Source organism: Callorhinchus milii, unplaced genomic scaffold (genome assembly GCF_018977255.1).
Source record: "Callorhinchus milii isolate IMCB2004 unplaced genomic scaffold, IMCB_Cmil_1.0 Scaffold14, whole genome shotgun sequence".
Lineage (NCBI taxonomy): Eukaryota > Metazoa > Chordata > Chondrichthyes > Chimaeriformes > Callorhinchidae > Callorhinchus > Callorhinchus milii.
Window position 1 is genome coordinate 10,291,755 of NW_024704755.1, and position 12,460 is coordinate 10,304,214.

Below are 12,460 nucleotides of genomic sequence, written 5' to 3' on the forward strand. Positions count from 1 at the left end.
TTATTTTGCTGTAATTAGTAATTTAATGTTTTTTCAGTGAGAAGAATGACCATATTTTCTCTTTTTTAAAAATTTCTCTTGTCCAGAATGGCAAGCCAAGCTTTAATTTAAATAGACACGATAATGTTAACCATTAACCTTTTCTATTTAACGCTAGTGCAATCTATTTAAACAAAAATTAAATAAAAATAGTCTTTTAAGATGTTCTGTTCCTCAGACTTGTCAACCTCAGCTCAATCGTTATTTTTGTGCTATTAATCTGTAAAATGCTTCAAATTGGCAGCATATTTAGGGCACTCCCAAATATTTAATTTGCCGTTTTTAGAATGTAATTACTTCCACATTCACCACAATAAGTGGCAATCACACTTCTGAAGCTCTTCTGGCCACAATTTATTATATCTGTCACTGAAAAAGTATGGTCTAGCTAGATGGAAAAATATTGTTGCTTTCTCTCTTTTTTTTCCCCACTTTCAGCACTTTTCCTCCCCTCAATGTTAGTAATTTGTAACATTCAAATGGACAGGGAGCAAAACTGGGTTGCAGTTAATTTGGGGGGGGTTAAATACATTATAAGGTTTGACTAATCTACATACAAAAATATTCTGTTTCTAAACAAGGATGAGGAAACCACGTGGAACTACAGTAAATGATGTAATGGAATTAGACTTCACAGAATCATAGAATATTTACAGCATACAAGGTCATTTGGCCCCTGCTAGTGCTAGCTCCCACACTGCAGCTAACAAGTCTAATCCCATCGCTACTCTTTTCTCATATCCTGTAATATTACTTTTCCTCAAGTACTTATCCAATTACCTTTGAAAAGTCTACCATATTTCTAGCGCCTGCTTGATCTAAATAAATGTTGCACTTTATAGGTTTATGAAAACGTTTTACATCAGTTACTGCAGAAAATATTATTTAATTTCTCAAGTTATTTGCCTGAAATTCGATGTTGTCACTCTCACTCCCCCCACTTTCTCTCCGTAAAACCATCAAAAAGAGAATGGAATTTCTCAGGTGGCCAACTATTCCCCCAGAAAAACATGATTATTCACTTCATAACTGGGACAACTCTTGTGTGCAAATTGACGGTATTTGCCTACAGAATACACATTCACTACAGATATACAAGTTCTGCATTTTCCAAATAAAATAAAATTATAAATAAAGCAAATAGGATTGGCAGCACCCTCCAAGTATATTGTGTACATATCAAAATATTATTCACAACCAGGAAATAGAAGAACACATTTTATGTGAATAAATATTATTGAGGATTACTTGTATAAGGTTTGTAAGGATTAACTGTACCCAAAACCCTAGAAAAGTGAAACAAAATGTCTAGAGTATAAAAATGTTTCAATAATTTTTTTGACGTATTGAATATGGCTTAGAGCCAGAGCGCTTATAGTATTAAATAGTCATCTGCGTGTGTTTCATCTTAGTGAAATAATAATCTGCTGGGGACACCTGCTACATCTTTGTAAAAGACAAAATTACCTGATAGTCCTTATTAATCTTGTACTGCATGATTAACATATTTCTTGTTTTTTCAAGTTCCTGCACAGTTTCTGCATGTCTTGCCTGTAGCTCTCTCATCGAACGCTCCAAATCTTTATTAATGTCATCCTCCAGCTTCTCAAGGAATTCAAGGTTTCCTTTCTTCTGATTATTGCGTACCTAATAACAGTATTAAACACCTGAGACTGATGGAAGCACTCCTACTCCTTAGCAGCTTTCTGCACCACATTGCTAACAACATCACAATTGTCGAACAGCAAAATTGTGCAAGAATTGTGTGATTACAGCTAGATTTGTTTTTATGTATTTCAGTGATTTAGCTGGACAACATTTGTAAGTATGATCCAATACTTAAGTCCCTAATTGGTTACAATTCTATTCTGCACTTTGCTGTTGGAGAAAACTGCATTACTTACAAAACTGCATTACCAAAAGATAATTTCCCACCAATAATAGAGATAAAATATTTATGTAGTTAAGCAAATGTTTCTGGTTGTGGGTTAATTCATTTTTGTTGCAATAATGAAATACGCGCACGTTCCAAATAAATTTAATCTTGCTCTTCTCTCCCTTTGCTCTGCCAAGCTTTCTGACATTTGCATATGCATGAGCAAGCCCCGTTAGCCACTTGAAGGTACTCCAATGAAGCAGCCCTCTTGAAATGCCAGTCACTCCAATCAGGGCATATGAGGGTCAGCTTGTTATTAGACCTCAGAGCAGGCAAGGATTGGAAGAAGGATCAACTTCTTTGCATTACCTTTATGAGCATCAGTGCTTCGCTCAATTCAGCCACATCAATATCACTCTCCTGAAATTAAAATAGTCAATAAAGGGCATTATCAGATGGAAATGAATAATACAGGGATAGCTGAAAATAACATAGTAGATTCTCACCAAATATGACACTTGGCTTGAATATCATGAATAAATAAACTATCACATTTTTGCATTTTTTTCCTTAGATTTTATGATGCATAAAGCCAGGGCACTCATTCCATGCATAAAACATTTCAGCCATTCCATTGTCACATACTGGGAGATATATATTCAGTTCAAGAAAATAACTTACTTTGGTGAAGAACTTCATACGGTCTTTGAGTTCATCCAGCTGTTGCTTGTGTTGTAGATAGTGGAGCTGGAGTTCTTTGTTTTCCTGGGAGAGTCGCTCATTTTGTTCTGAGATTCATCAGACAACAAATGTAAACAACAGCAAGACAAACCCCAAGACAAACAGCAATGTGTTAAAGCAAAATATGTAACAATGACAGTATCTAAAACTGTGTCTCCAGAGGAAAGCAAGAGCAGCCCAGTTATAGTCATGAAGTGCATGCTCTCTATCATTCCTTTTGAGAAACAGTTTCTACATCAAGTTGCCATTTGTTTTTGATATTAGAAATAATACTGATAATTCTAGAGGTTATGATCTTCTATCCCAAACGGTTTAAATCCAGTTCAGTACCTTGTGATAAAGACTCTTAATTTACACGGTTGAGTCCTCCCACCCCTAAAATTAAATAAAATCAGTAGAAAAATAAGGATCTCAGAACCAAGAATGTGAAACATTTGAAAAAAGCACATCATGAGTTTGACTGTCAGTCTAGCTCCGAAGGCAGGATCTCATCTGTGAGTCAGAAGGGTGGGTTCAAGCCCCACTTTGAACTTAGTCTAGGCTTATACTCCAATGTAGTGTGCTGCATTGTGATAAGTACCATCCTTTGAACAAGACATTAAACAGGGCCCGTTTGCCTGCTCAGGCGGATGTAAAAGATCCCATGGTGGTATTCAGAAAGACAAGGTTTGAATTTCTCTCAGTCCTAGCCAACAATGTCCCACATAAAATTGATCATGGCTGTTTCTGGGACAAATTGGCTACCACATTCACCTATAATGTACACAGTTACTATACCTTACAGTAAATCCTGTGAAGTGTTTTGAGACATTCTGACAATGTGATAAAACACTAATATCAAATGGAAGGATTATTTATTTAGCTTCATTGTCTATACCACCCACCATGCAAAATATAGTTCATGGATTATATCCCTTCCTCAATCTTCTCCAACGAAAACAAGTTCAGCTCTGGTTATCTAACTTGGGAGTCCTTGTTGCTCAGTCTTTCATCCCTTTCCAACACAGTGTTCTTTTGAAAGCGAGGTGCCAAAAGTCGCTGAGTGTGAGCAATGTGGTCTGTAAACTTGGCTAACGTCATCTAAGCAAAAAAAATTTGCTCGGCACAAAGTTTCATGGTCAAGATTATTAATTGATTCTAGATGGCAAAATAGGCTGGGTTGCTAGATTTTGATTGATTGATCAGACATGCACTTATGATGAACCAATGTATGGTTACAAGATACTAAGTCTAAAATAGTTTTTTTCCAGCATTCTACACACCTGAATTTGTGAATACAAACAAATTTTATTCCATGCACTGCAATTTAAAAAGATTATCTTGTGCAATGAAGCAGTGACACAAATGATTCACAGGATTTTACTGTAAAGTGTGATGACTGTGTATTTGTGTGTGCAAATGGATGTAACTTACTTTAATTTAAAAAGTTGATAAAATGCAAACCTTAAACCCTTCTACGTACCCATGATAATGACAACTGCAGTACTTTTACTAATAAAAGTGGGATCATTGCTATCTTGGGCAATTTTCTGTGCAGTCTGCATTTTAGTTTGGTGCCCACTTCCTTAACAGACTTTTTTATTTAAAGAATAATATATCATAATTGTTCAGCAGAGACACTACAATTAAAAACATGATACAACTGCAGGGTATTATTTTGCTTACAGTGTAATTCTGGAACGTTCTAACATTTTACAGATGGTCATTTCTTAACTCTTTCTAGACCATCTGACTTCTTCTGCAGTAAGACTTGAACACTCACTCCCAAGATTGTGGCACAATGTATTTTGACTTTCAGTTGCATTCAAACTGCAGTATCTTATACACACTCTATCAAACAGCATAATTCTCATTNAAAAAAATCCACCGGTAGTTCTAGATTTTCCAATGCCTAAAATCATAGATTTGTTGCATTTCCTACCAATCTTAATGTTGATGTAACGTTATTAGCTAAAGATACTTCTGCCATGTCAAACACTTTAAAAGTGGGAGCACAAATTACGCAAAGTTCTGCCTCGCCCCAGTATTGCAGCTGCTTTCATTATGTGTGCTCTTGCTGCCCTGCTGTGCTATGAATTGATCTCCTGTACCCTTGTGAGCCACTAGAAGCTTAATCATTGCGACTAATTATAGTTCACATAATAAGCCACATAAAAATATTAAAGGTTTTTGTGTTCATTTCCTCATCAGTGCGGGATTTTTGGAGTGCTAAGGATAAAACATTTTTCCAATACACCAAGCCATATTTTATATGACCACTGTGAAAAGACCTTTCCAATGGCACAGTGAGTAAAGGCACTGCCTGTTGTACCACTGAATCAAAGAGAGTGACCAGAAGGTCACAGGTTCAAATCCTCGTCTGTGCTGAGTTAGTTGATTTCACCAGGGCCAGTAGGAGGGATCCAACAAGTGACCTCACTGCTCCCTATCTTAGGTGGATGAGAGGCAGGCGGGGAATCAACCAAAGTTCCTGCTCCTGACCTCTGTCCTAATCTACAAGAAACTTTGTGCAATTGCAGGATGGATGGGGCAAAAATGGCACAAAATCCTTCCGAAAGTGATGAGATTTTCTAATGGTTAATAAATGTACCACAACAAGATTACATTTGTATAGCGCCTTTCACATTGGGAGGACGTCCCAAGGCGCTGGGTGGTAAGAATTTGTAAGGTTGGCAAACCTACTGAAATTTGGAAAATCACCAGCTCATCTTACCTATTTGAATTAGTCTCATTTACCTCCAAGAAGCAACAGTCTAGAGCAATTCTAAGTAATATAAAAGACTTCCTTATTTGATCCAGTTCACATAAAAACTTTGGGGATCGAGGCAAAATAACTGCTGCATATTGCTGATTCTTAATAATTATTTTATAATAAAGGTTTAAAGCAGCCTAACATCTCAAGCCTAGAATATATTACTTGGTGAACGTACCTGACTCCAAACTATAAAATTATCATCAGGTCTCAGCATTGACTGCCGGTCGTGAGATACATCCTGTCAGCTCTTGGCCAGGCCACTGGATGGAGCACTGCTCTGATAGAAACCAGTATTTTGTGTGCTAATAACTATATCAATTTCAGTGGGGAATAAAAAGATAATGCAGACCAACCCACTTTATCTTCTAATAGAGATGGCTTTCGGCTATGTAAATGGTTTAAGATTAGAAAATGACGACTACAACAACAGTATATATTTCTGTAGTGCCTTTCATATCGGGAGAACTTCTTAAAGTGCTTCACACAACTGACTGGGAGCCCGAGCTGGAATGGGGTGGGTGGGAAAGGTGGCTGAAATCACAGTTGAAAAAATAGATCTTATGGTGGGTTTTGAAGATGGAGAAGGTAAGTCAGGGAACTCCAGGATAGAGTTCCAGAAAGAGGGGGCAAAGTGTCTGAAAGCCAAGGGGTTCTCAAAGCATTGATGGGGACAAAAATCAGAGAGACATTTTAGAAATAATTTAACAATCACCATTAATGTTTTTCATATTGCTGATTAAAAAAAATGATGCAACAATGTTCTTTTCACAATTCTACCATATTTACCACTTTGATGGTTTAATATTTCAACCACCAAAATGCGCATTGCTCTCCAACTATCAATAAATGCCACGACTTAAATTAATGCTTCCAGCAGTAAAGCAATATGGAGTAGAAACCCCAATTTAAATTTCTTTGGGGAGAAATTCCACCTGGGTCTCGATTTACTTTATTTAAGTAGCATTTCTGAGATCCAGAATTTATTAAATTGTTGAATTCAGTCTCAACTTTGAAGACCTTTTTTTCTGTAAGTTCTTAAAAGAAATGAAAAAACAAAAAATGATTTCAAAATTAAGGTAGTATTTAAGAATTTGCCAAATTCTGGATGCTATGAAATGCTAAGAAAATAGAGTAAGTCTAGACCTAAGTAGAATTTCTACTTACTTGTCTCTGTTTATATAAACCACTCTTTATTACATTGGTCAGATAATGTTAAAACAAAGCAGGATCTGATATTGCAAAATCATGTGTGTGTAGTACTAATTAAAGATCTGGTCAAACTTCCAATGGGCATCCCATGATGTTAAAAGGATCATTGGGGGAGGAACCACAACTTATTTGTACTGGTGAGTTTATACTACTCAATCCCATTTTAAACTGTATTTTCGACTGCCATTCACCACAAAAATGTGCACCATAAACACAACATAAATGGTTGTGAATTGTCCAATAATCATCAGCTTTGGGGGCTGAAAACTAGAGCCATATGTTGATAGAAACGTGAAATACAAAATGAAAAGAAATGCAAGCAATGGGATAAAAAAAAAAGCTACGGTTTATTTGTCCAGGTTGTCTGCTGGATGCATGGTGCATGTATATATCAGGGAGAACAAGATTGGGATCAACCCTCAGGGGTGGATAGGTTATTTATTTTTTGTGGCTATTCTCCGCATTTTTTCTAACAATGACTTACCACAAAAAAATTTTAATGAAAATTATTTTTTTAATCCATGTAGGCTGGATGTCATTGAGAGCTACTCAGCTGTATTGCTATTTTGTTTTACTGTTAGAAAAATGAGTACCCAAAAAACGGAAAGTTATATCAGGATTGCGAATGTACTATTAAATTCAGATCCTGCAGGCTTCACTTGTCTCACCAGCTAAAATACCTCTTTCCAGTTTGATTTTGTCCAAGATCTCATTTTTGTCAGCCAGGTCTGATTTCAGTGCGGTCTCGAGCTGTGCAATCTGTAGCTTCAGCTGTTGTTCCTTCAACTTCCACTGTTGTTCGTGTGTCATGTCAAAGGCACTGTAACCCAACATGTGGCATGTGAAGAACTATTGGAAGTAATCCTCCACAGAGAATAACAATTTAAAAAAAAGCCTTAGTGGCAGAGACTGCTGTCATCATGTCTCAGGAATTAAGCAAACATATGCTGGTCTGCTGCTGTTGAAACCAAGGCGCCTTGCTCAGGCTGCGGTTAGATCACATGAAAGGATTTGTGGGATGAGCAAAGGCACTGGCCTTAATTTAGAGATCCATGGCCAGCAAAAAAAAAGCTGGCATAACTCAGATCTGTGGGACAAGGAAAGGAACTCAGCTGCACACTCCAGTGGAATACATTGGTCCAAATCACCCAACATCATGGGAATAACAAAACCAGTCTTTCCGCATACAAACCCCAATATTCCCTCAATGTAAATAACCCAAACTACCCACCTGGTTGCTTTCAGAGGCTGGCGGAGGATGCAGTACTAAAGAACAGCTGCTGGTTCAAAGGAAATTGAACCACAAAGCAATAGCATTTTTAATGCCTCAAACATTGTGTCAGTGAATGACTGCAACCAGTGCACAAAGTGAATATTTATCCCACTAAGATGGAGCAGATGGAGAAGTTTTGCTTAAAATGAAACTAGAAAATAAACTAAAAGACTGAAGAAAATGGAAGATCAATTGCAAAAATAATCACAGGTTAAACAGAATCTGAATCTGAATTTTTGCATGAATGTGAAATCAGGAGGGAGCAGTAAAATAACAAGAATCAGAATTTTAAAAGGGAGATATACTGCCCTTAACACTCAGTTTGCTAGTTGAACTAAAAAGGAATGGGCGGAATACCATTTAACAAGTTATGCATGTCAATTAAGAAATAATAATGCGAGCATTCAATATAAATGTAAATATAGAAAGTAAATGAATACTGAATTATGCTTTGGGATATGTTTCATCCTGAAAAAAACAGGAAAATGAGATTTAGAAGAGCATTCAGACCCAACAGCAAGCACCACAAGAATGTCAGCCCCTCAAGTCAGCATTTCATGGATAAGTCCCTTCTTAACCGAGTAAATGGTTTCAATTTGACTAAATCCAAAGAAATCATTTTATATTAAAAGTTAAAGGGGAATTCTACTCCATTTAGGAAAGGGACACGATATAGAAGTTTACATACAAATAAAATCCTCTGCCAAATACAGTATTTTAAATTGGACTCTGTTGTAGTGAGATTTTGCCTCTTCTGCAATATAGCATCTATGGGTAAAATTCCCTTCTTACAACTTTTGTAGCGTATTCTGGATAAAACCAAAGAAATGCAGCCGAGAGGGAGGCCATTTGATCCATCACATCTATGCTTTTGCTAGCTCCTTCCCTGGATCTAGAATACCAAAACACTGAAAACAAGTTACAATAATAAAAAAAACAGACTAAGAAGAGAAAAGAAGAGAAAGGAGTGGTAGTGCAAGTTAAGAGAATTATTTAAAATAGAATTATTGGCAATTGCGCTTCTTTAGAGGGTAAGGATTAATTTTACAGAAATAAAAACAAACGATATCCGAGCAACTCCATTCTTTTCTGACATTTGAGAGTTGCTGGCCTCAGAGATCTTGTGGTACAGTGATGGATTTCCAGCCTGAGCTCAAACTAAACCCACTCCCCTCCCATCTAAAGTCTGCTCTTATTGATTGAGTTTTGCCTTTTCTCTTCTTTTCCAGACCAATGGATCTCACAGGGAGGTTTAACCTGATAGTTTTGGGGATACTAAAGTGTTTACATCTTGACTTCTTCCATTTCCGCTTTGAGCTGCAAGAAATAAAAGCAACAGCAGGTAGAAAATGCAAAGGAGAAAATAAAGTTAAAAAATAAAAGAATGGGAAAGAAGAGAAAATAGAAAGGAAGCAGTGATGACAGGGTAAGGTCAGATCCTTTTTTAAAAAATAATACAATCTTGCTTTCTTAGTGGGTTAAAAAAATTAATTAATTTATAGCAACAATTAATTTTACAGCAATAAAACTAATCTAATATTTGAGCAGCTTAATGCTTAATCTCAGCAGGGTTTTCACCTTCACAGTGAGTGAGCTGAACATGTACTGAACTGAATGACACAGTCGGGATTCTAAGGATTAATTGTCAGGACCCCCCCCCCCACCACCACCACCATTCTGCAGGAGCACGCCTAAAGAGAAATCTATAGTTCAGACTATCAGTACCTTTCCTCTCTTACATGGAAATTTAAGGCAGTGGTGAAGACTCAAAGGGAAACGTTGGGGAATATCATGGGTAAGATCAAAATTCCATTGAATGGGTTACTGGTAACGCATTAACAATTGGTTCATCTGGCACAGCAAGGAGTATGTTTGGTCCCACACAATGAAACTAAATAATCAGTTCATCATCTAAGTATTTATGAAAATAGATGCTTACGACACCAAGGTTCTCATTAATAAATGCAAACTTATTAGCAACACACAGTTAAAACCAATGACCAAAATAATATTTGTTAATAAATAACAGGATATAAAACTGGGAGTGAACAGGAATCGATGATGGGGTGCTTTGGAAATGTCTTCTATTTGTGGAAAAACAAGATCCGTAATACATTAAAGACAGTAACATTGTGCATTGGTATACCTGTTAAATAATTTGTCATAATTCTCCTTCAAAAGATCTTTTTCCTTTTGTAGATCAGTGACCCTTTCTTGTAGCTGATCAAAAAGAAAAGGATGTCAATGTACAGTCCACAAGGTTGTATGCTATAAGCCTCCATTGGCTTCCCACTTTAACATCTTAAGTTGTTCATTTGTGATTGTGGCTTATTTATGCTACGTCTATACTTCACTTTTGCCAGGATGTTACTGTGATTTTGGCAGCGATTTGTCACCAAACATACAGCATAAATAGTGGGCTGGGCAATACACTTTACGCTGGAAACCCGAGCTGGAGCCAGCTACAAATGTGGTGGGTGCAAATTACAAAGGGGAAAAAAGATGTGTGTGATAGTTACTAAAAGTATAGTCATGACATTCAGAGCCAAGTTAACTTTATCTAATTCTGTACTGTAACTTTGCTTAGTGCAAAATGTATATGCAATATTAAAACCCAAGTAAGGCATTCTTGTCTATGCTAGCAGTGCCTCTTTATCAGACAAAGCTAATGAAATCACCTGTCTCTCTAGATTAGGATTTCAGTGTTCCAATGTTGTGATTTTACTTGGATTTAACTATAATTAGCAGAATGGAGAGGAAGTTAAAAGCTGTGCTCGAATCTCTAGGTTCAGAATCCGGTTACAAACCATTCAAAAGATTTGCTTTTGTGGTTTATGATGTGTTCGGAACCCAAAGGCCGAATTAACCACTTGTAACTTCCTCTGCGATATTACTTCATACAATGTTCACTATCTTCTGATGAGTAACAAAATATTTATTTTCAATGAAAAAAGTGTTNAAAAAAAGCCACCTCTTCTGTTATTCTTCTAGAAAAAGAGGCTGAGTGCAGTTGTTTTTCAAGGCAGAGGCATTTACAACGTTCTTCTTTCAGTTGTGTGTTCAGTTCATCCACTTTATTCATAAAGGCATCATGACTGGCTTTCATAGTTCTCTGGTTCTACAAGACAATACAACAAACAATAGTGTACTGCTTCCACATCTAAACACATCCTACAAACATGTTCAGTTTAATAATCCTTGCATTTGCCTACAAATATGCAGTCACTACATTCTATAGTATTTCATCCACAAATTACACAGGCAATCCACTTTAAAGTATATTCTATGAAGTGCTTCGAGAAGTTTCAATGATGTGATAAGGCACTATATCAAATGCAAAGATTATTATTATTATTATTAAGCACTTTGAAACATTTTGAGGATGTGATAAAATGTTTTATTAAATGCAAAGCTTATTAAATGTTCACTATATTTTACAGTTAACAATGTTAGTTAAATATTATACAGGCAATTTCAGTTAAGATTATGAGCTTGCGATGAGATATCAATAAGCTTATAATAAGTCTTTAGTGGAATCCTGTTTTTGCATAATTTTATTTGCATTCGATACTTAAATCAAAAGCCATCACTTATTGAAGGTCTGAGTCTAACCAATGGTACACAAGTGAAAAAAACTGAATCCCAACTTTTTTTATTGTTTATTGAAAAATCCTATGGAAATAATCACAATTTGTTTTAATAAAAGTGTTTAAATTCCCTTGAGTTACTGCTGCCTGCTGTAGATTTGCATTGGTAAATCAGAGGTACTGTTACAGGTGTACTTCAACCTATTTGTGGAGTCCTGTAGCTCAGTGGTTAAGCACTCGCTTTGCAAGCTAGAGACCTGAGTTCAATTCCAGGCAGGGCGAAACCTTGGGCAAGTTTCCTTACTCCACACGCCTAATAATAATCCCTCCAAAACCAAAAACAATAATAAATTGGTCATTTTCAATCCATGACTGTTTGTGGGACATTGCTGTGCGCAATTGGCTGCCGCGTTCGCCCACAAATATACAGTCAATTCACTTTACAGTGTGTTCTGTGAAGCGCTTTGGGACATCCTCCTGACGTGAAAAGCGCTATATCAAATGCAAGGATTATTATTATTATTATTATTATTAGATGGTACCGTTGCTCATTTTGTAGACTTCAAACTACACTTAGAGAGCCTGTCAAAGAGACAAGCTCTAGGATATCTGAATTAGATTGGTCATAGCATCTGCAGTTCCAGAGAGGAACCTTACAGCAACATAGCAGAACCACTTGGGTTCATTATAATGATTGCCAGTCAGCACAATTGGGATGTGTATCCCAACATTTATTCACCAAAAAGCTTGCAGAAAACTGGCGGACTCCATTGTGGCACACCACACTTCAAATCAGAATTCCTGTGTTCCACAGTTAAATTTGCATGTATGCTAGGAAACAATTACTGCTTCTAGTCCTTGAACTCTCACCTCTTGAATTTGCAAAAGCTTTCCCTCCATGACAGTAAATGCAGTTGCTTTCTCTGCAAACTGTTTCTGTAGCCTTATCATCTCCACATTGTCTCGGATTGCTATTCTGT

At 36.6% G+C, this 12,460-nt stretch overlaps 1 protein-coding gene across 18 annotated transcripts in view; it reads right to left on the reverse strand.

Moving 5' to 3' along the window:
• rpgrip1l (RPGRIP1 like) overlaps positions 1-12,460 on the reverse strand; it is a 74,205-nt gene that overhangs the window by 39,542 nt on the left and 22,203 nt on the right. For all 18 annotated transcript variants that reach the window (XM_007889462.2, XM_042340449.1, XM_042340443.1 and 15 more), the window contains 7 exons: positions 12,351-12,456; positions 10,865-11,011; positions 10,040-10,113; positions 7,301-7,440; positions 2,597-2,703; positions 2,285-2,335; positions 1,507-1,686 (listed from right to left, as the gene is read on the reverse strand). In XM_007889462.2, coding sequence (XP_007887653.1) covers positions 1,507-1,686; positions 2,285-2,335; positions 2,597-2,703; positions 7,301-7,440; positions 10,040-10,113; positions 10,865-11,011; positions 12,351-12,456 — 805 coding nt within the window. The remainder of the gene's footprint in view (positions 1-1,506; positions 1,687-2,284; positions 2,336-2,596; positions 2,704-7,300; positions 7,441-10,039; positions 10,114-10,864; positions 11,012-12,350; positions 12,457-12,460) is intronic.